The sequence below is a fragment of the Balaenoptera ricei genome, chromosome 15 (genome assembly GCF_028023285.1).
Source record: "Balaenoptera ricei isolate mBalRic1 chromosome 15, mBalRic1.hap2, whole genome shotgun sequence".
Classification (NCBI taxonomy): Eukaryota; Metazoa; Chordata; class Mammalia; order Artiodactyla; family Balaenopteridae; genus Balaenoptera; species Balaenoptera ricei.
This window is the reverse complement of record NC_082653.1, coordinates 58,729,807-58,751,785: the sequence shown is the minus strand read 5'-3', so window position 1 is coordinate 58,751,785 and position 21,979 is coordinate 58,729,807. Positions and strand designations below refer to the sequence as shown.

At 43.6% G+C, this 21,979-nt stretch overlaps 1 protein-coding gene across 2 annotated transcripts in view; it reads left to right on the top strand.

The window, feature by feature from the left end:
* GRIN2A (glutamate ionotropic receptor NMDA type subunit 2A) overlaps positions 1 to 21,979 on the top strand; it is a 365,808-nt gene that overhangs the window by 318,866 nt on the left and 24,963 nt on the right. For both annotated transcript variants that reach the window (XM_059896355.1, XM_059896356.1), the window contains exon 10: positions 7,991 to 8,178. In XM_059896355.1, the coding sequence (XP_059752338.1) occupies positions 7,991 to 8,178 (188 nt within the window). The remainder of the gene's footprint in view (positions 1 to 7,990; positions 8,179 to 21,979) is intronic.

Sequence of the window (21,979 nt, the reverse complement as noted above, 5' to 3'; positions counted from 1 at the left end):
TTCCTTCCCTCCCTCCTTCTTTCATTCCTTCTTCCCTCTCTCTCTTTCTCCATCTCTCTGCCTCCCTCTCCCTCTCTCTTGTCTCCTAGTCTCTCCCTGTAAGTCCATCTCCCTGTCTTCATTCTCTCCCTCTCTGTCTTAACCTCTTTCTCCTTCTCTGTCTCTTTCCCTCACTCTCTCTTTCCTGTTCTTTCCTTTCTCTCTTTCTCTCTCACTGTCTTCCCATTTTCCTTGGGGCCTGCTTCCATCTGTATTTTTCCCTCCCTCGTTTCCTCCCTCCTTCTCTGCCTCTCTCTGTCTCGGTCTTACGATACTGCACAGAATTTTCTCAGTTAAAAAATGAATATTCACCATCCATCTTTTTTACCCAATTCACAGTGAATATTACTGGAAGAATTAAACAACACAAATTAAACTGACAACAGCAAAAATCACACAGAGTGAAATTTGTTATTGACTACAAAGCCATAGACAACTTGAATCTTCTTGGCCAATTTTGCCTCTCTGAACAATTTTGACCCAGAAGAATTGGACTTGGTGGCAACCATACCCACAAAAGAAAACTCAAAATGGCAGAAGTTATAAATTAGTAAAATTTATTACAGTCCAAATGCTGATCAATGAATCAAATCCTTATAAAATTTCAACACAAAAGAATTGATCCCAGTGAAAGTAGTTTCCAGAAAAATTGGAAACAATTCAACTATGCTATGTGAGACATTGATCTAGGAATTAAATTAATGTAACAGATTTTGCTCTGAAAAATGCTTCCTTAGTGAAAATGCATCAGTGTTGGTGTAATTCTGACTTTAAAGTTTGTATTCACGAACTCAGAGTCATAATGTGATTCTAGGCCATTTTCCTGAAGCCTGTTTTAGACCATCCCGTGCTGATGTCAGGTACAATCTCTGTATGTATTGAGTGTCTCCTGCCCAAGCAGGCACATTCAAAGGTATCCTCAGGGCTACCACTTCTTGGCCCATGAATGCCGTTCACCCACCCGTAGCCCTGTGTCTGGGCGCTTGATGATGATCTACACCGTCGCTTCTCCGCGCAATGACGTCATCACTGCCCCAGCAACGTCCTGAACTTGCACCAGGGTGTGCAGTTTCCAAAACACCTTCACTCCCATTTCCATCCATCCTGTATCCAGCCCTGTGAACGAGCTATTATTCCCCCATCGTACAGATGAGAAGACCGAAGCTCGAAGAGGTCCCATGACTGGGTCTCGTTCATAGAGCTGGCAGAGGTGGACCTGAACCCCATCCACTGTTCCACAGTCGCCCAAACACGCTGACTGGCCTGAATTACTGGCTGACGTGCTCCTCTTCCTAGCAAGGCTTTGATGTGCCCTAAAAAAATACATTCAGTTCTCATCAAAGAGATTCTTTTTTTTTTTAATTAATTAATTAATTTATTTATTTGTTTTTGGCTGTGCTGCGCGTGGGCTTTCTCTAGTTGCAGTGAGCGGGGGCTACTCTTCGTTGTGGTGCACGGACTTCTCATTGCGGTGGCTTCTCTTGTTGGGAGCATGGGCTCTAGGCACGTGGGCTTCAGTAGTTGTGGCACTCAGGCTTCAGTAGTTGTGGCTCACGGGCTCTAGAGCGCAGGCTCAGTAGTTGTGGCACGCGGGATTAGTTTCTCTGCGGCATGTAGGGTCTTCCCAGACCAAGGCTCGAACCCGTGTCCCCTGCATTGGCAGGTGGATTCTTAACCACTGCGCCACCAGGGAAGTCCCCAAAGAGATTCTTAATTCTCAGTAATGCTTTAGACTAGACCTCCAAAACATACACACATAACACACACACACACACACACACACACACACACACACTGATTTCATTAATTCATCAGAACAAGTCAGTGTCTAGTTAAAGAGTTCTTGAATGTTAATGAATGAATAATTAACTTTAACTGTATAATTAGCCTTTAAATGTGCTGAGACCCCCAGAGAGCATCTGAGAACATGCATAAGGAGATGATGAGCTAAAACCGGAAACTTCTGATTAGGAAACGTCAAGCCACTTGACAATACAAGTCCCTTTCCCCAAAGGGGCCATGCCTTGACTGGGGGCCATGGTGTCCCCTTCTGTAGGGACAGTCAACTTTGCCGGTAGACAGCCTTGGGGCCAGGAGTGAACGTTCAGGCCATCGTGTAGGTACAGGAGAGACCGACGGAGGTAACAGGGTCAGATCTACACGCTCCAGGAAGCTGCGGCAGCTCTTCAGAGCCGTCAGAGAATCTGGCAGGAAGCCGCTCGGTTAAAGTGGCATGAAGCGCACGTGACAGTCCTCCTTACTTTGCTCCTTTGCAAATTTGCAGAGAGGAGGTCTTATTTCCCCCTGTCATTCTGAATTACTGTCATTTTTTATCATTTGCTTTCCTTGAGGGCTGTGGGTGACAGGGAGAGGGTGGCAGCACCCACACAGCCTCCGTGATGCCTGGGGTGGGGTGGGCACATCACACAGCCAGCCCAGCACGGCATGAATTTTCAGACTCCGGTTCTGTTCCAGCCCTTGCACTGGGGAGCCGAGATGTCGTTTCATTTGTCACAAATGTGTGGAGAAGTGCTCGCCCTTCTGTAGGGAGCAGAGGCAGAGAGGTGGGCTGGGTGGGGCCTCTGTCCCCATCACGGTTCTCAGACCGGACCTTTGAGCCTCACCCACCCAGTGGAAGAAGCACGGAGCCAGTGGCAGCCATGTGGCCTGGTAGGACCTGGGAAGGCAGAGACACAAATGGTCTCCCCTTGAAAAGCAGGAGGAGAAAACACCAAGCAGAGAAGCATCGCTGTGTTCCCTCCGGGTGAGCCCTCAAGCTTCCCGCTGACGGCTCTGGGTTCTGAGGGGCTCTTCCCTCCAGCGCCAGCCTCTGATCTCTGTGTTGTTCCAAATCCAGTGCTGCCAATTATGCTGCAGCCTAAGATGTCACTCGGTCTCCCACCTTCGCAGCTCCAATCCCCCGAACGCTTTTGGTCTAAATTGGGCTTCAGGTGGCCTTTTTCTCTTTCTGACCCCCTACCCTCAACAAGAAGCTGTGGCCATCTATGCCTAAATGTCTCCCAGACGTGTAGGGTAGGATGTGTTGAGGGCAAGAGATGTTTTCTGTGGAGGTGACTCCAGACCTTACACGGCTATGCATCTCCTGGGAAAGAGACAGATGAAACTGAACGACCCACCAGATCTTTTAAAACTGACGGCTCTGCTCTGATCCTTCCACTTTTTTTCATAACGCTGGGCTTCACGTAGAGCTGTAACCCCCAGTCTGAATCTCAAAGCAGTAGACAGAGCTGTTTCCATTTATTCCACAAGTCTTATGGGTAACATGGTCACAGTAGTTAGGTCTGTGGCCTTTGTCATCAGACTGTGTTAAGTCCAAATGCTGCTCTGACACTTACCTAAGCTGGGCAGCTGTGTCCCTTACTTTACCTCTCAGTGCCTCCGTTTCCTCATTCCGTGGGGATGGCAGTAGTGCATCCATCTTTGCTCAGTTAAAAGGAGTCAGTGAAATGAGATAATGCATATAAAGTATTCAGGACTGGATTTGTCCCACAGAATGCATAAAAGTTGTAAGCTCCTTTGCTGTAAAATCTGAATTCAATGGAATGCATCTGTGTGTCTTGAGCATCTGTTATGTGCCGGGCACTGCGCACACATCTCCTTATATAATATCACTTTATTCCCAACAGCCCTCGAAGGGCAGGTAACGTCTGCTCCACTTTGCAGCGAGAAGAATGAAGCTCAGAAATACAGGTGCCTTGTTCAAAGTCTTTGAACACAAAGCCCACTCTTGAGGATGTCAGTGAGTTTTACATCTTTTCTTTTCAGCAATGGGAACATTTTTCCTTCAGTGGGAAAGAGATCAAAGGCACAGGTCTTTGAGTCAGAGCAAGGAGAGCCCAGGGCCCTCGCTCCCTCCACCTCCCCCGCCCACCAGGAGCCACCGTGCCGGCCACTTCAGTAGCTGCCGGCCACGTGTGGCCATTTACACCAGAATCTAAATTAATGAAATGAAATAAAATTAAAAACTCAGGTTCTCAGTTGCACTAATCACATGTTAAGTGCTCAGTATCCATAGCACAGATATGGAGTATTTCCATCATTGTAGAAAGTTCTCCTAGACAATCCTGCCAAAGAGGGTTTGTGTACAGAGTTTGGAAATACTGCCGATGAGCTTCAGGCTGCCTCAGCCTCTCAGAACCCCACCTGCTCATAGACAACACAGGAGAAAAATAATAATAATAATAAATTTCCCTACTGGGCATTTGTGAGGCCCCGGTGGGACAATGTATGTAAAATGCTGTGCACTTTTGTCAAGCATTGTGCAAACAATGGCCTTGTCTATCAGACGGAGCTGTGTAAGCCCCAGGATGTTTTTAAACATGGAGGTATCTGTGGCCATTGCAGTTAGACCCCAGCTCTCTAGAATCATCAATGGGGGACAGAAATCAAAGTCCGCATGGCCCTGTGGTTTCCTTCATGTGTTGTCCTCACTTGGGTTCTGACGTGGCCCTGAGACCACAGAGAGTCTCCCTGGCCAGACCGCTCTAAGAGCATGGCCGCCAGCCCACCCAGACATGCCAGCGTGTGATTGCTTTGCTCAGAATTAACTGTGTCTTTTGCAGCTGTCCTCCCTCTGACTTGATGGCATCTTGCATTTGCAAACTTTGTTTTCCGAGAAAACTTCCCTTTTTCTTTGGGCTCATCCGGCTGTTTTTTGCTCAGCTGAAGATTTGTCATGAAATATGGTAATGATTTGCAGAAATCTGTGCCTGTCCATAAAATATGAATTTAAACTGCTGTTGGGCAACTCTCGTATGAGTGCCAGGTACAGTTTTAGATTTCCATTGCAGAAATGCATCAGTGTGTGGTGGGTTAACAGGATGGGGAGGACTTCCACCCCATGAATACCAACAGATGGCCTTAACATTTGAATGTACCTGTATGCACCTGTGTGTGTATTTGTGTTTGTTTTTTGAGGAATTGAGAGAAGAGAGTTGCAGGAGTCTTAGAAAGTGTTAATAAAACCCAGGTTCTCACCATCTCCATGGCAACATGAAGTATTGAGGTGGCAAGCACCCCAACTTCATTAAGAGTACACATGCTGTCCATTTGTCCTGAAGTCCTCAGGGTACACGTGTTATCCAGAGTCTCACTTTCCCTCTTGAGACTGACAGAAGGTGACTCTTGGCTTGCAGAACCGTAGAATGCCACAGTTCAGAAGGACCGCAGTGACAACCTCATGTCACAGATGAGAAACCAGCAGTGCAAAAGAAGGAAGTGACTTTCCGAGGTGGCGCCATCGTAGATGTAAATGTAGACTAGAACTCAGATCCCTTCCACCTGCTCCTCCACTGCTTCTGTCACACGCCGTACGGCCATCATACACAAACCAGCCTTTAAAAACTCCCCAACCTGTATTTCCACGGACCTCAGCATTGCTGGCTGTCCAGAAAGCGTGTTTCCTCTTGGTTCGACAGCTCTGTTTGCCATTTCTGTTGACAATGCCCAGTTTTTCCCCCTCTTCCACTTGGATGATCTGATCCCCTTTTAATACTCTCAGAGTATAAAACCAAGTCTCCAACCCTACAGCCCTGAGACGAAAGCTTCAGAGTCTTTCTGTTGGTGAGACAAGCCTTGGAGTCTTGCCCCATCTCTAACCATTACAGAAACAAAAAATTAAAATGAAGAACACAGCTGTAAACCTTCCAAATAGTTTTTGTTCTCATAGGGAGTCCTTCAGCAGCTGTCTTTGGAAGGATGCAGCATTTTACATCCTCTTCCTGCCACTTTTATTTTATTTTATTTTATTTTATTTTATTTTTGCTTCACTGTTTTATGTCTTCTTGTTAGGGAGTGAAGGGCAGTAAAGTTGAAAAAGTGTCAGGAAGTTGAGTACTCTCCCATTTAGTTTCCTACCTACGTTAGAGTTGAGATATCCATCCCCTGTATTCAAGGTTGATCATTTCAGCCTTGTTAAATAACTTTAAAAATTGGAAACAACATACATGCCCACCAGTAAGGATGCAGGTCGTGAGTTAGGCACAGCCGTGCCTTTGAGGGGATTACTGGATGCTTGCCTTTGGAGGGTGCTGAATGGAGGGGCAAGCAGGACCTCTGAGGTGGTGGTCTTGTTCTCTACCTCAATCTGCGTGGTGATTTCAAGGATGTACACACATGTAAAGATTTATCTAGTGCTTTATTTCATATAAGGTATACCTCAATAAAAATAAATGTACCAAAAAATTAAAAAGAGTGCTCTGTTTACTGACATAGAAATACACTCACTATGTGTGGGGTTAAACGAGAAAAGAAAGCCATTGGTGAAATGGTTTGCGTGGTGTAATTATATTTGGAGAGTTGAAACAGGGTTGGCAAACTATGTCCCATGGGCCAACCTGTTTTTTGTAAATAACCTTTTATTGGAACAGAGTTGAATTCATTCATTTATGTGTTATCTATGGCTGCTTTCATGCTGTGTGTTAATTTCCTAGGGCTGTCATAACAAAGCATCACAAACTGAGAAGCTTAAACAATAGGAATTTTTTGTCTCATACTTCCGGAGGCTGGAACGCCGAGATCAAGGTGTCAGCAGGGCTGTGCTGCCTCTGAAGGCACTTGGGAAGGATCTGTCCGGGCCTCTCTCCTGGCTTCCGGTAGTTCCGAGTCTTTTGGCAGCATAACTCCAACCTTCACCTGGCGTTCTCCCTGTGTGTATGTCTGTGTCCAAATTTCCCCTTTTTATAAGGACACCGGTCATATTGGATTAGGAGCCGACCCTGCTCCATGACCTCATCTTAACTAATTACATCTGCAATGACCCCATCTCCAAATAAGGTCATATTTGGAGGTACTGGGGGGTTAGGACTTCAACATATGAATTTTGAGGAAACACAGTTCAGCTTCATACTACAATAGAAAGCTGAGTAGTTGCACCAGAGACCAAGCCTAAACTATTTATCTTGCCTTTATAGAAAAAGTTACCAACCCCTGTTTTTTTTTGGTTTTTTGTTTTTTTTAATTTTTTATTTATTATTTATTTATTATTTTTATTTTTGGCTGTGTTGGGTCTTCGTTTCTGTGCGAGGGCTTTCTCCAGTTGCGGCAAGTGGGGGCCACTCTTCATCGCGGCGTGCGGGCCTCTCACTATCGCGGCCTCTCTTGTTGCGGAGCACAGGCTCCAGACGCGCAGGCTCAGTAGTTGTGGCTCACGGGCCCAGTTGCTCCGCGGCATGTGGGATCTTCCCAGACCAGGGCTCGAACCCGTGTCCCCTGCATTGGCAGGCAGATTCTCAACCACTGCGCCACCAGGGAAGCCCACCAACCCCTGTTTTAAAAGGGGTGTGTGTGTGTGTGTGTGTGTGTGTGTGTGTGTATGTATACACATGCATATAAAATTTGGAAAGTTGTTCACAAATTTGTTAACAGAGGTTGCCTCTGAGTTATGGAATTATAGGCAATTTTAATTTTAATTGTATTCTTAATATTTTCTGCATTATTTGGGTTTCTAAAAATTATTATGTAATATTTTTTATAATATAAATGAAACATGTTTCATAAACATGTTTCTTTGGGCAGGAAGAGACATTCCTATTTAGTCTCTATCCCCTTCCTGCGCGAAACCATCAGATTCCCTTGTCCCTTAATGGTTTATTTTGTTCTAATGCAAACCTTTCTAAATAGACCACTGTTCTTCACTGTTGGGAGTGCTAAGGGCAAAAACTTGCCAACCAGCAAATTCAACTGTTTACTCACTTGGGCATAAGGATTCTTCATGTCTTTATTTAACTGCCTCTTGTAACTTCGAGAGAAAAGGTTCTGGCTTTTATCTCCTCATTAAAAATAGATCCTTTTATGATGATGGGATGGAGCAGTCATGAATCATCGTCTCCCGTCTGGAAGAAAGTGTGTGATGCTGGATCAGGCCTTAGGAGCTGGGCCCTGAGACGGTACCTCGCCTTCCCCATGACTCCCTGGTTTCTTGTCATTGCAGGAAACTGGACGCTTTCATCTATGATGCTGCGGTCTTGAATTACAAGGCTGGGAGGGATGAAGGCTGCAAGCTGGTGACCATCGGGAGTGGGTACATCTTTGCCACCACTGGTTATGGAATTGCCCTCCAGAAAGGCTCCCCTTGGAAGAGGCAGATTGACCTGGCCCTGCTCCAGTTTGTGGGTGATGGTAAGACCTTGGTTGACCCCCTACTTCTGAGGGACTGGAGACCCTCACACTCTCTGTTTTCTAACTGGCTTTCCCGTAGATCTTTGGGTGATGAGTTTGCTCACTAAAAGTATTTATTGAGTGCTGATTACATGATACCGCGATTCTTTAGTTTGCTCGTAATGGAAACCAATTACAGACAACTCAGTAAATTAAAAGGAGTTTATTTTAAGGATGCAGAAGTGTCTATCTCAGTGAATTTAAGAAAGAGTTGAGCAAATAGGTTCAGAGGAAAAAAACAGGAACCAGGGCAGTCCTGGGGCCTCAACAGCAGGAATTCATAGGTCCTCTCTGCAGAGCAGTGGTTCTCAGTGCGGGGCAGGGATTTTGCCCCCCAGGGGATATTTGGCTGTGTCTGGAGATATTTTTGATTGTCATGACAGGGAGGCTATTTGATACCGGCATCCGTGGGTAGAGGCCAGGGGTGAGGGATGCTGGCAAACATGCTACAATGCCCAGGACAGCCCCCGACATCTCAAAACACAGAATTATCTGACCCCAAACATTAATAGTATCAGGGTTAAAAAAACTCTGCTCTAGAGCAGTGACATTATGTAACAAGGCTACAATAAGTCCCAATCTCTATTTGCCAAATTCTAAATTTCAAATTCCAGAGGAAGGATTCCTGATGCATTTTGGGTCAAGCACTCTTTCTTGGACCCATCAGGAGTGAATAAGGGGTGGGGTTACATTGTACTAACACAACAGCTCCAACTGTTATCCTATGGAGGAATGAAGGTGAGGCAATCTCTATAAAGGGAGCAGTGAGCAGAAATCCCATGGGTTTCCACTAGAGTCCACCTCTTGGCTGCCTATCATGCAAAAAAAGACTGTTTCCACCCTCACGGGGCTTACAGTCTAATGGGATGATGGTACTTCTCTACTCATAGCTGGTGATCTCACCGCAGCCCATTGTTCCCTAGCATGGTTTTTAGAATCCTCTCATGGCTCACATGGCATGCTAGTTACCCTTGGACTTGCCAAAACTGAGACAGGAAAAGCAAAGGCAGCAGAGATGGCAGGTGAACCCTTAAAACTTGAGTAAGTGTGAGTAGGCAACAAAAGCTCAGGGCATAGGGCAGAAGCTGCCTTCAAGAACGGTGGAAGCTATATTCGGAGATGGTGCCAGGACAGGCTACGCCTGTCTAGAGCTGGTAGAGGACAGTCTGGCAACCACCATGGCCAAATACGGTATTGAAAGGGGCAGAGGTTAGTGCCTGTGGTTGGTGTGAATTTGAACAAAGTGCATAATGCCTTACAGTCTCTACTCCCAGAATTAAACCCTGGATTCTCACAGTGCCATCAGGAAATCTAAGTGTGTTTTATATTTCACTCCCAAATGAAAGCATCTGATTCTTTGAATTCCCTATAGGGCATTTGTACCTTCCTCAGATCAAGAGCCATGTTCTGTGCTGTGTCCTAGTGATTTGTGGCTGTGTTGCTCAGCTGTAGCTGTGAAATCTTGGCGGCACACGACAGTAGCATTTGTTTTGCTCGTGGGAGCACAGGTTGAGTGGAAGAGCTCTGCCTCAGGCCGCGGTGGCTCTCCTGATGCTGCAAGACCATGGGTCATCTCTGTGGTCTCTGTTCCACCTATGTTTATTCTGGGTCTCAGGCTGAAGGGGCAGCACCTACCTGGGAAAAGCTCTTCCCTTGGCTCTGATGGAGGCAAAGGAAAAAACACCTACCTGCACGTGCACATTTCAAGTCTCTGCTTTGTCAGATCCACGTCGGCTAACACCCTTCTGTCCAAAGTAAGTCCTATGGCCAAGCCCAAAGTATACTCTGGAGGTATACTCTGCCTTGTGTGGGAGGAGTTTGGGAGTTAGACGACAAGGCATGTGGACACAGAGAGGAGTGAAGCACCCCTCCACCACAGTGCTTGACTAAGCATCTCCACGTGGGGTGCAGTTCTCGGCAAACGAGAGTCTTGTTTCCAGCAGTAAACACTACAGAATCTTGAACATGACAGGTAACTGGTCAATGAAGGATTGAATGGATAAGTACATGCATGGATGAATGGTTGGTGTCAGGATGCATTTCATTTGACAGGAAACTTTTAAATATGATGGGTAGCTGTCAAATAAGTCAGTTCTAACTCTACTCCTACCTACCACTGCTGTCACTCTTGCAGCATCTATTATGAAATAGCAACATATTTGGGGAATAGAATATGCCAGTCACCATACCGGATGCATTACATGTGTTCTTTAATTTAACATTCGTTAACAACTTTATGAAGTTAAATATTGCTTATACTCATTTTACCAAGGAGGAAACTTCAGCTCAGCGGGCTTGTGAGTCCCCTAGTGAGTAAGTGGCAGTCTCTACTTAAGGGGCCTTACTCTGGATGGGGGTCAATCCTGTAAGACTCTTGTTTCATTCAGTTCTCTAGGATGTCTATCAAAGTTGGCTAATCAGATGCTTGAGACATATAGATACTTTAGGAAGAAGTAATTTAGTGTATGTGTGAACAATATCTATTGTCCCATTTACAAATGCTTCTGTGAAAGGGGTAATTACTCATCTTCAACTGAATGCAGAAATATTTACCTGATAAGGTTGTCATGAAGACAAAATGAGAGGTTCTATGTAAAGAGCTAGCTAGGTACAGCCACCTGGAAATAGAAGTGGTTCAATAAATGCTGGCTGTGACCATCATCGCCCCCAGTGCCATCAGCACCATCATCACCCTCCTCCCCCTCCTCCTCCTCATCGTTGTTGACCATCCACAAATCCAGTATTCAACACAGCCTGTTTAGTGTCGTGGTTTTGATAATACGGTCAAGTTAGCATCATGGAAATGCGGTGCTGAACAGAAAATGTCCTCTTTGTGGCAAATAAAAAAAAATAAAAAGTAAAGGCATCCAGATAAGCCAAAGATGTGTTCTTTGTACGAGCAGAGCATCCAGATTCTTAGAGATATTTTCTGTCCCGACTCGTGGCTTTCCTGGTCAGACTCTCTGGGATGGGAAATGTGTCTTCACAGCTTCATCTTTAGAGACCACCCGGGGGCAAAGACATTGGAGAGAAAATGACGTTGCTCCAGGGGGCGTCTTAAGATAATCTTCGCGGAAAGCCATGTCCAGTTCTGAATGTCTCTCTAGGAGTAAATACATGAATTAACACATCTGCATAAATATTTCACTTACGCAGCTTCAGCAGGATTAATTATGCTTTGAAATTAGACCTGGAAAGAGCACAGTGCTGAGCGGTCCCCAATTATTATTCATCCTCTGGAATGGAGTGTTTATCTCTTGTTATAGAGTAGCTTTGGTGGACGAGTACAAGTCTAATGAGTGTGAAAAGTATAAAAAATTTTCCTAATGAGCTGTGTAAATATAACCTTTGAATGGAGTGTTTGGTTATTGTGGAAACCTCTTATATGAAACCTACCAGGCATTTCCCTAGGAAACGGGCTACTCATCTCCCTTAAGAGATGCACAGGATCCCAGTAAGACCTTTCCTTCCTTTTCCTGTCTAACTGTCGTGTTCTTTCTGAAACGGTGGAGTGCACCATGGGGACACTCAAAGGTACTTTTCAACATTGATCATCAATACCCAACGTTTACTGAAAAACACACATTCTCAGGCACTGATGTTCCAAGAAGGCGATCTCATGGCCTTTTCCTTCTTTCTTTCAAGGATCTTACAGTCCAGTTGGTTGCCAATGTATGAAACTAAAATATCTAATCTCAAAGTATAAACATATTTGTAATAATGCATATATATATATATATGAGTTAATATATACTATATATGTGTTTATATATATACATACATATATATACTCTTTGGTATCTTGGGTAGGTGAGAGAATGCTCAAGGAGAAATATGAGATATATCAGTTTTTTTTTAATGGAAGAATGAAAAGACAGAATAAGTCATAAAACAAGTAAGATCTAGACAAAGATTAGAATAGGCCAGAGTTCACAAAGCCCCATTCATTAACTTATCCAGCAACCAGCAGCTAGTGGGTCCCTGTTATCACCCTGGCACCTAAAAGTTGACAGCTGAGTGAGAACATAAAGAATGAATAAGTCTGGGACCTAAAAAAAATGGCATTTCTGGTTTCAAAGGGGAGGTTGAACAGGAGATCTCTTAGGCCCCAGCAATCTCACAGATTTCGTAATTTTTTTATGTGATTCTGGAATTTGAAGAGTCAGAAGGAAGATCATAGAGGTTAAAGCACTTTCGATGTATAGAGGCCAACAAAAAGATATTAGGGAGAACAAGATGATATAATAATATTATTCAGAAGCAAGTGATGCTGAGAAAATAGAAGGAAACCATTGATTTTTTAAAATTTATTTATTTTTGGCTGCATTGGGTCTTTGTTGCTGCACACAGGCTTTCTCTAGTTGCGGCGAGTGGGGGCTACTCTTTGTTGCGGTGCACCGGCTTCTCATTGCGGTGGCTTCTCTTGCTGTGGAGCACGGGCTCTAGGTGCACGGGCTTCAGTAATTGTGGCACACAGGCTCAGTAGCTGTGGCGCACGGGCTTAGTTGCTCTGGGGCATGTGGGATCTTCCCGGACCAGGGATCGAAGCCATGTCCCTTGCATTGGAAGGTGGATTCTTAACCACTGTGCCACCAGGGAAGCCCTATCATATACTTCTATAAATTATTTATATGGTGTATTCCATTGCACTTATGTTTAGGTATATATGATAGATATCATATGTAAATATTTGAAAGATATGACACATGTATCTCTTGTATTCATATTGTATTCTAGGATAACCAACTCAACCTATTTTGCTGGGACTCTCCCAGTTTTAAAACTAGCTAGTGACCCCAATTATATCATATTTGGGCATATATGATAAATATCATATATGAAATATTTTCAAGATTCCATCTATATCATTTCAGTTGGATAGGTGCATTGGGTTCCCTTTGTCCCTTTTGTACTGCAACTTTGCAAGCAATCGCTTTAAAGACTCATTCAAATTGATAACAAATCAGAAAGGACCCCACCCTCTGCTCTTGTGTCAATAAGGAACCTTGCTGCAATAGACTCTAGAGCTTTGGAAAGCACCACGCCAGGATAAGATGCTCACAGGTCTTGGAGTGGGGGAGTGCTGGGGGGGGTGGAGAATCCCACTCCCTGCTTCCGGGTGGGTCAGTGTTAATGTTCCTGATTCCTTTATTTGTTGGCGGCTCTTCCACTGAAGCTCACTGGATGGCTTTTGATGGTGAGAGACCCCGTGCTGCCAGCCAGAGTCGAGGGTGTTTGTGTGATTGCAGAAGTTCTTTGTGTAGCTAATCAGGATTCTGATAAGTTGCTCTGAGCCACGGGGTGGGTTGCTAATATCCTCAGCACTGCCCTCGTCCGGCTCCCCAGCTTAATATTTTGGGCCAACGTCCGAGTCTCAGGGAGAGCTGGACACCCCTGCAGCCTGGGTGGTGAGGCACCCACGCTTCCACTCTGAGGATGGGCACATCTCTGCATGGCTTTTGCAGCCTGTCTTCTTAGGGCTGGCTTCGGAAAGGTGTGGCGTGTGGGTTGAGGGAATCACTGAAGGCCACCTCACTCCTAAATACTTTCCCTGCTCAGCTGCCTACAGTATCCGAAATTCCACCATTTGGCATTTTTTTCAGGTAAGCGTGGGTTTTTCCATGCAACCCCCTTTAAAAATGGAGTCCCTTCTTCCATCTTCTCCTGAACCCATTTCCTACTCTGATATCTGACCCATCCTTCAGCCCATGTACCCCTCCATTTCCTTAAAGACTACAGCTCTAGATATGCTTATAACCTATAAACTCCTTTAGCTCCATGCTTATAGCATTCTTGTGGCATTTAGCAAACCAACACAAAAAAGGGGTGCAATGGAAGGTTCTGCGACTTCCTAGCTGCATGGCCGATCTGTTTCTCTGAGTGCCAGGTTCCTCATCTTTAAATTGGAGTTGTTTAAGGATTGAGTGTGAGAACAAACATAAAGAAACTAGTCCGGTGCTTGGCACACACTAGACGCCTACTCCCTGCTGGCCTCTCCACGTCCCCTGTCCCCTGCCGTGCCCCGCACCGTAAGTCCCTGGAGGGCACACGCTTTTGCGTCCATTCTTGTTGCCCTTTCGTTTCCCCTAGGACTCATTCCTGAGCTTCGCACATAGTAAGTGCTCAAATAAACCTCCGTGGATGAATGAATAAATGAGTGAATGGATTTGAAAACACCACAGATATACTTTTGGGGGGCTTATGTCATTAATTAAATATCTTCTCTGATGAAGGGGATGTTTTTTTCTTTGGGAAGGACAGCAGGTGTCTCTAGGGAAGAGACCCAAAGAGGCAATCACTAAATCACTGTCCGGTCTGACCCCCACATTCACTATAAGACAGGCAAGTTCTTCTGTTGTCTAATTTGTGTGCTATAGTAGGCAAATATCTCTGTTCTACTTTTTCTTTTTAACGCAATTTTTCTGGGAGAGATAATCAGCAAGATTATTTATTCCCTGGCTTTTAGAACCAGAGTAGATCATAAATCGTTGGTGAGTTTGTGGTTTGTGATCAAGGAGGTGAATGAGAGAAGGAGTGTTTTCCTTAGGGTTTAGCAAACTATGACCATGTCTCCAATCCAGCCACTGCCTGTTTTTGAAAGTAAAGCTTTATGGAAACACAGCCACATATATTCATTCAGGTATTGTCTGTGGCTGCTTTCGCTACCATGGCAGAGTTGAGTTGTTGCAACAGAAGCTATAGGACCTGCAAAGCCCCAAATATTTACTATCTAGCCCTTTATAGAAAAAGTATGATGACCCTGGTCTTAGACTGTCTGGAGAAAGACAAGAAAGGCAGGGAAGACTTGAAATTGTAGGTTCTTCCGAGGGAAGGGAAAAGATTTAGATGGAAAAAGGCAGAAAGAAGGGGCAGATAGGAAAGAGGGGCAGTGAATATGAGGGGAAGAAAGGAAAGAAGAGCAGGAATAAAATGATAAAGGGATAAAGGAGAAAAGAATGTCCAAAAGGAAGGACAAAGGAAGAGACAGGGAAAAAGAGGAGGAAAAGGAGAGATGAGAGGGCAAAGAAAGGCAGAATGGGGAGAGGAGAGACCAGAGAGAGAGGTGTGCTGGGACTAGTCAGGCAATATTCAGCCTGGGCACCTAGAGCAGGCTGGTTTGTTCATCTGAGCCATTAGCCATGTTGCAGATGACACTGAACAAGCCTGGCAGCCGTCCGCTACCCCTTCTCGGCTCCTTGGTGGAGCTGGGCACATACCCCTGGCTGACTCACTCCTGCCTCGGAGAAGTCTAATCTGTCTCCCGCTGGCCTCCCCTGCCCTCAGTTCTTCATGACATAGGTCCCTGTGTCCTCAGATGACTCAGCAACACCCTATGTCAACCAGCAGCCTCGGACCATTTAAATAATGGTCAAAATAAGAATAAAATAAGAATGGGGGATCTGTGGGAGAGGAGGTGCTTTGAATCTGGGAGCTTACTTGGAGGGGGAAGAGACAGTTTTCCATGTCTCTAAATGGAAGTCATTCGAAGCTACCATTATCATTGTTATTTTTATGGACGTTTATAACGACAGGTAACACTTACAGAGGGATAACCATGGGTCGTAAGATAATCTGTCTTTATATGTATTAATTTCATGCAGTCCTCATGGTGATTCAGTGACCTGAGTTACGATGACGACTCCGTGTGTACAGCTTGAGGAAACTGAGTCACAGGAAGGTTAAGTAATGTGTCAAGCTAGTATGTGGCCCGTCTGACCTGGGCGAGCAGGCTCCAGGGCCTTCGTTTGAACCATTATGCTGTATTGCTTCTCCTTTATCTGCTATAACCCTCCCAGACATCTCATAAGGCAGGCGATACCACCTGGGAAGGGGCAAAGCTGTGATTTAAACACAGGTGGGTCAGCATCCAGCCTCTGTTCCTTCCTCCTTCACTGAAGGAACAGCATGGTTCGCCTGTAGGTGATACTGGGTAAAATAACTTGGCGACAGGGGTTGAGGGTGGGAGAGAAAGTGACCTACGTTTTCTCCATCTTTCCACGGAGAAGGAGACTTGTCCATGCCCCAGGCACTGGCACCATGGGGACAGGCTCAGCCTAATTTTTGAGATCATTCAACCCTGGCAGTTTGGGGAAAACTCAGGACCCAGAAGCAAGAGATGAGAAGGAATGAAACAAGGACAGGATGTAATTAAGAGGAGTCAGATGTTTGGCCCCGATACAGGCTTGCAGAGCAGCCTCTCCAGGTTCACAGAGACCTTCTTGGTTGCTGGTATTGCTTGCTCCCCACAGAGATTCTCGGAGCTGCATAATCCCCAGCATTTCAGAAAGTTATTGTTCCTTGCTAAACGTATTTTAATCAAATTGAGACTTCAGAGGTGGAAATCACAGTTTGGGCTGAGCAGGGCTACTCTGTAAATCACAAACTTTGTAATCAAGTTAGCAAAGGCCAGGGACCGTAGACAAAGCCCCCCAGTTTATTCACACATTTGCTCATTCATTCATTCATTCTCCCTCCAGACATTCATCAACAAAGAATAACTGAGCAGCTTCCAAGCTCCAGGTGGTGGGACATAAAAATGATTAAAGGCTTTTGCTCTATTGCCTTCACAGTTACCTTACTTATAAAGATGCTTTTAGCACTTCTGTGTTCATCAGACTCACTGGGGGAGCCTGTTGAAAGTACAGATACCTAATTTTTCACCCCACAGGGCATTTTTACATCTTCTCTGGGTGATCTAATACGATAAGACTTAAGAACCACTCTTTAGAATAACAGTATTTAGCATTTAGAAGCCTCTTATTCTCTGATTAGCAAGTACTGGATATTAATGTCAGTGGCCAATAGACCCCACCCATTTGGAGTCTATGAAGTTGGATGTTGGCCCTGTGTTTTATTCATCCTCCTTCTCTCAGGTCTCTTACTTGAGTTTCCATATCCAGAGACCTTGGTGATTGTGAAAACCCAAAGAAGAAATGGTGTAGAACTTGTGTCAGCCTGCACGCTGACCACAAAAAGGAACATAGGAGATACTGGGTTAGACTGTAAACAGAAGTAGTCAAATAGGCTTGAATGTTTCTCATTCAGAAAGGAACAAAATAGACATGAAAGTGTTTGTTGCTTCCAAAGATTTCGTTGTCATGTATTGACCATAATAACAGCATTAAAAAAAAAAAAAGCAGGCAAGACTGAAGACCCACATTTGGGCAGAAAATGAGCCAGTGTTTCTGTTGATTAAATTAGATCCGGAACCAGGTTTGGGTTGGATGGTTGTCCTGATTCCTGACACATGCAGATGTGATCTCATTGGAAACCACCAGGGACATGTGACCAGAAACCATTACTGATGAGTTGACTGAGTCTAATTTTTTCCTATGGATTTCATTAATGCTCCCACTCTATGTGGGTGACTTTTACATGCACCCAAACCTCATTTATACACAAAATAGCAGCTTTGATTATATATATATATATATATATATATATATATATATATACCCAAAGGGGGTGATGATTAAAATGACCATTTTGATGCCCAGCAACTAAGTCACTTTGAGCTTCCTATGACCTAAAAACTAAGTCCAGGGCAAAGTACTCATTCGGAAATGAAATGTTTTCAAAGGAAGAAATGTGTCAATCCTAAGCGTAGAGTAGCAATAAAGGACTTAACTGCTTCTTCACTGGCCTGTGACCAGATGGTACCATAAAAATTAGACTTGTTTATCTCCCTCCTAATTTTAACTAGAGACATATTTGGAATAATAATGGAATGGCACTTACTGAAGAAACAGATAAAATCCATAAATATCCTGGAGAGCCATTGACTCTCCCTTTCTTTCAAAACTCCGAGGGTTTTTATCTGTGTAAGTTCACAGTGAATTTCCCGATAGGTCTCTTGAGATCCAGAGTTGCAGTGTTTATTATCAATCTGACAACAGGATTAGAACAAGGTCAGCGATGCCATCTTCCTGCCTGACAAGCAGTGAATCGGTCAAACCAGGGAAAGTCAAATGTCGAGAGAACCATCAAAGGTGAAATAAGACATATGAATGGTTTGCTGGTAAGTCAAACACTGATGTCACAGACCCTTATGTAGGATTTACGGGATGGATAAACAATGACCTCAAGTCCCTCTCAGTCTACCTTTTTTTTAATAAATTTATTTATTTTTGGCTGCGCTGGATCTTTGTTGCTGCATGTGGGCTTTCACTAGTTGAGGTGAGCAGGGGCTACTCTTCATTGTGGTGCGCGGGCTTCTCATTGCAGTGGCTTCTCTTGTTGCAGAGCACGGGCTCTAGGTGCGTGGGCTTCAGTAGGTGTGGCACGCGGGCTCAGTAGTTGTGGTGCACGGGCTTAGTTGCTCTGAGGCATGTGCGATCTTCCTGGACCAGGGATCGAAGCCGTGTCCCCTGCACTGGCAGGCAGGTTCTTAACCACTGTGCCACCAGGGAAGTCCCAGTCTACATTTTTTTAAACACTTTAATTTGGAAAGGCAATATAATATACATATAAAATTACCCCAACCTACTACCTTAACATAATTGTTTTCAATTTATATATTACCTTCTGAACCTTGTTACTTACAGACACGTTTCTTTAAATAAGTATAATTATTGGTTATATACACTTTTATGTTCTACTGTTTTCATTTACCAGTATATTTTAAACATTTTTGCATGGCGTTACATAATCTGGTCCTCACAATTATTTTAATTTTTGCCTAAAATACCATAATCATTATTAAGCCATAATTCATTACATTATTTTCCTAATGTTAAACACTTCATTTTTTTCATAATGTAGATAATGCTGGAATGAACATCTTTCTGCCCATTGTTTTTCTCTTTTGAATTGTTTATTTGTAACAATCTCTTAGATGTAGTTTTGAAGGGTTAATGGCTGTAAACATCTCTAGGAGCCTCACTCTATAGTCTCATATTAATGCCCCAAAGGTTTGTCTCCATTGAAAAGTGCTTCTAATAATGAATCAATGGACCAATTTTACAATAGCCTAGCAGCATCGAGTGTTATCATTTGTTTTGATATTTTAGGAGGCGCAATGTTGCCTTAATTTGAATTCCTTCAAATACTGAAAATGGGGGGAAAAAGTGAGTTGTCTTTTCATCTTTTGGGGGCATTTAACTATCTTTACATACAAATTTTAATGGACATTTTGTATATCCTGGTAATTTATTACAACTTTGGTGGTACCATTTCACACAAAAAAAGTCATAAATGTAACAGTTTGGCATGCAGTTAAGAACAAAGGCTCTGGGTTCAAATATAAGAACTGATCTTTACCAGCTCTATGACCTTGGGAAATGTACTTACCCTTTTTAAAGGCCAGTTTCCTCCTCTTTCAATTGGGAATTGTAATGGCACCAATCTCACCAAGTTAAATAGTATAATTGGTATATACCCATCAAACAGTAGGTACCCAGTAAATATCATAGATGATAACAAGATTAAATTGGGATTTATTCTTGTTCATATATATATTATTTTTTAATCATTTTATTTCCGTTTTTGATTGCTTAAATCAGGATCCTGCAAATTATGGCCCACATTGGCCCATTGCCTGTCTTTGTAAATAAAGTTTTATTGGAACACATCCCATCCATTCATGCACTTTGTGTTTTTATGGCTGCTTTCGAGCTGCAAGGTCAGAGCTGAGTAGTTGTGACAGAGACTATATGGCTCGTAACACTGAAAATATTTACTAATTAGCCCTTTACAGAAAAAGATTGCTGACCTCTGGCTTAAATTATAAAAGTAAAACATCTTCTTGTTAAATAATTCCAATAATATGGAAGAATTTAACATAGCTCATGCCCCTTCATCCTTTAAGACATTTTTCTTTGTTAAAAAAAAAGTTCATATTTCTTTAAAAATGAGGTTTTTCTTTTCTGTTTAGAAAGTCGGCTTCCTTCCACTTTCTTGTTATTCCCCCTCTTGACCCCCAAAGTGGAAGAACACCTTAGACCTCTACTATGCCACTCTTCTTTTTTTTTTTCCCTTCTGTGGACTGTAATATACAGTCAACCCTGGTATCAGTGGAGACTGGTTCCTTTGGTTCCCTCAGATACCAAAATCCACAGATGTTCAAGTCCCTTATATAAATGGAGTAGTATTTGCATATAACTTATGCACATTCTCCCACATACTTTAAATCATCTCTAGGTTACTTTTAATACCTAATACTATGTAAATGCTATGTTAATAGTTGTAAATACAATGTAAATGCTATGTAAATAGTTGCGGCTGCACTGCAAATCCAAGTTTTTCTTTTTGGAACTTCTTGGAATTTTTTTCTGAAAAATTTTCAGTTTGTGGCTGGTTGAATCCGGGGATGCGGAACCCGTGGATACAGAGGGCTGACTGTACATTCATTATATTGCACAGATCTCAGTGCCCAGTTAAATTTTTGTATATCTGTGTAACTGCCACTCATATTGAGATCTAGAACATGACCAGCACCCCAGAAAGGTCCCTTATGGCCTCTTACAGCCAATATCACCCCCAGAGGTAACCGCCATTCTGCCCTCCATGGTCATGGGTAGGTTTTGCCTTCTTTTTAACTTTAAATAAATGGTGGAATCATACAACATATATTCACTTGTGTCTTTTATGACATGGATCCATATTACTGCATTACTAATTAGAGCTTAGTGTTTTTTTCATTACTACATGGTATTCCATTGTACGAGTACCCTGGAATTTATTTATACACTTGCTATTGATAGACATTTGTGTTATTTCTCATTTTTGTCTGCTTTGAACATACTTGCACATATTTTTGGTGCATGTAGGCACTTAATTGTTGGGGAATACACCAAGGAATGAAACTGCTGGGCCATAGGATGTACATACACTCCACTTCAGTAGATACTTCTTAAGTTTTCAGAAGAAGTACAACCAATTTACATTCCCACCAGCAGTGCATGTGGCTCCTCTAATTTCTTTTTTTGTTGTTCTTTAATTTTTCTAATTTAATTTTTATTTTATATTGGAGTATAGTTGATTTACAATGTTATGTTAGTTTCAGATGTACAGCAAAGTGGTTCAGTTATGCACATACATATATCCATTCTTTTTCAGATTCTTTTCCCATACAGGTTATTACAGAATATTGAGTAGAGTTCCCTGTGCTATACAGTAGGCCCTTGTTGGTTATCTATTTTATATATAGTTGTGTGTTTATGTTAATCACAACCTCCTAATTTATCCCTCTCCCCTCCTTTAATTTCTGAGTGCCCTATTTCTGCCATCCCTGAGAGAGGTAAGGCAGGCTTGTATAACTGAATTCTCAGTGTGTTCCTCAGGGTCTGTATGGTTGGATGTTTTTGTATGATCATAGCCAATAGTTGAAAGACCCAGATTCCATTCCCAGCTTCTTTATCTGGACCTCAGCTGCATCGTAGTGGAATGGGACGAGAGGATCGTCATGTCTGTCCCACACACTCTCCTGCGTTGGAATCTGAACCTGACTACTCCCCTACCCCACACACTCTCCCAGGCACCTCTGGCTGTGGGCTCACCCCCATCTGGTACTTCATACTTGGGATACAGGAGAGGAAGCCAGAGGAGCACCACCTCCATTAGTAGGGAGAGGAGGCTCTCATCAAATCGGGACGGGCGAGCTCTCGTAGGGCACAGCCCAGCCCTCCCACTCACCCCGCCACGCTCCACAGAAAGGGAAGCCGGGTCTTCTTCACCTTAGTCGTGGATAGCTCTGACAACAGGTACAGGATCCTGCCTGTAAGGGCCCCATTTCTCCCTTTCTGTTCTCCTCTTTCCTCTTTCT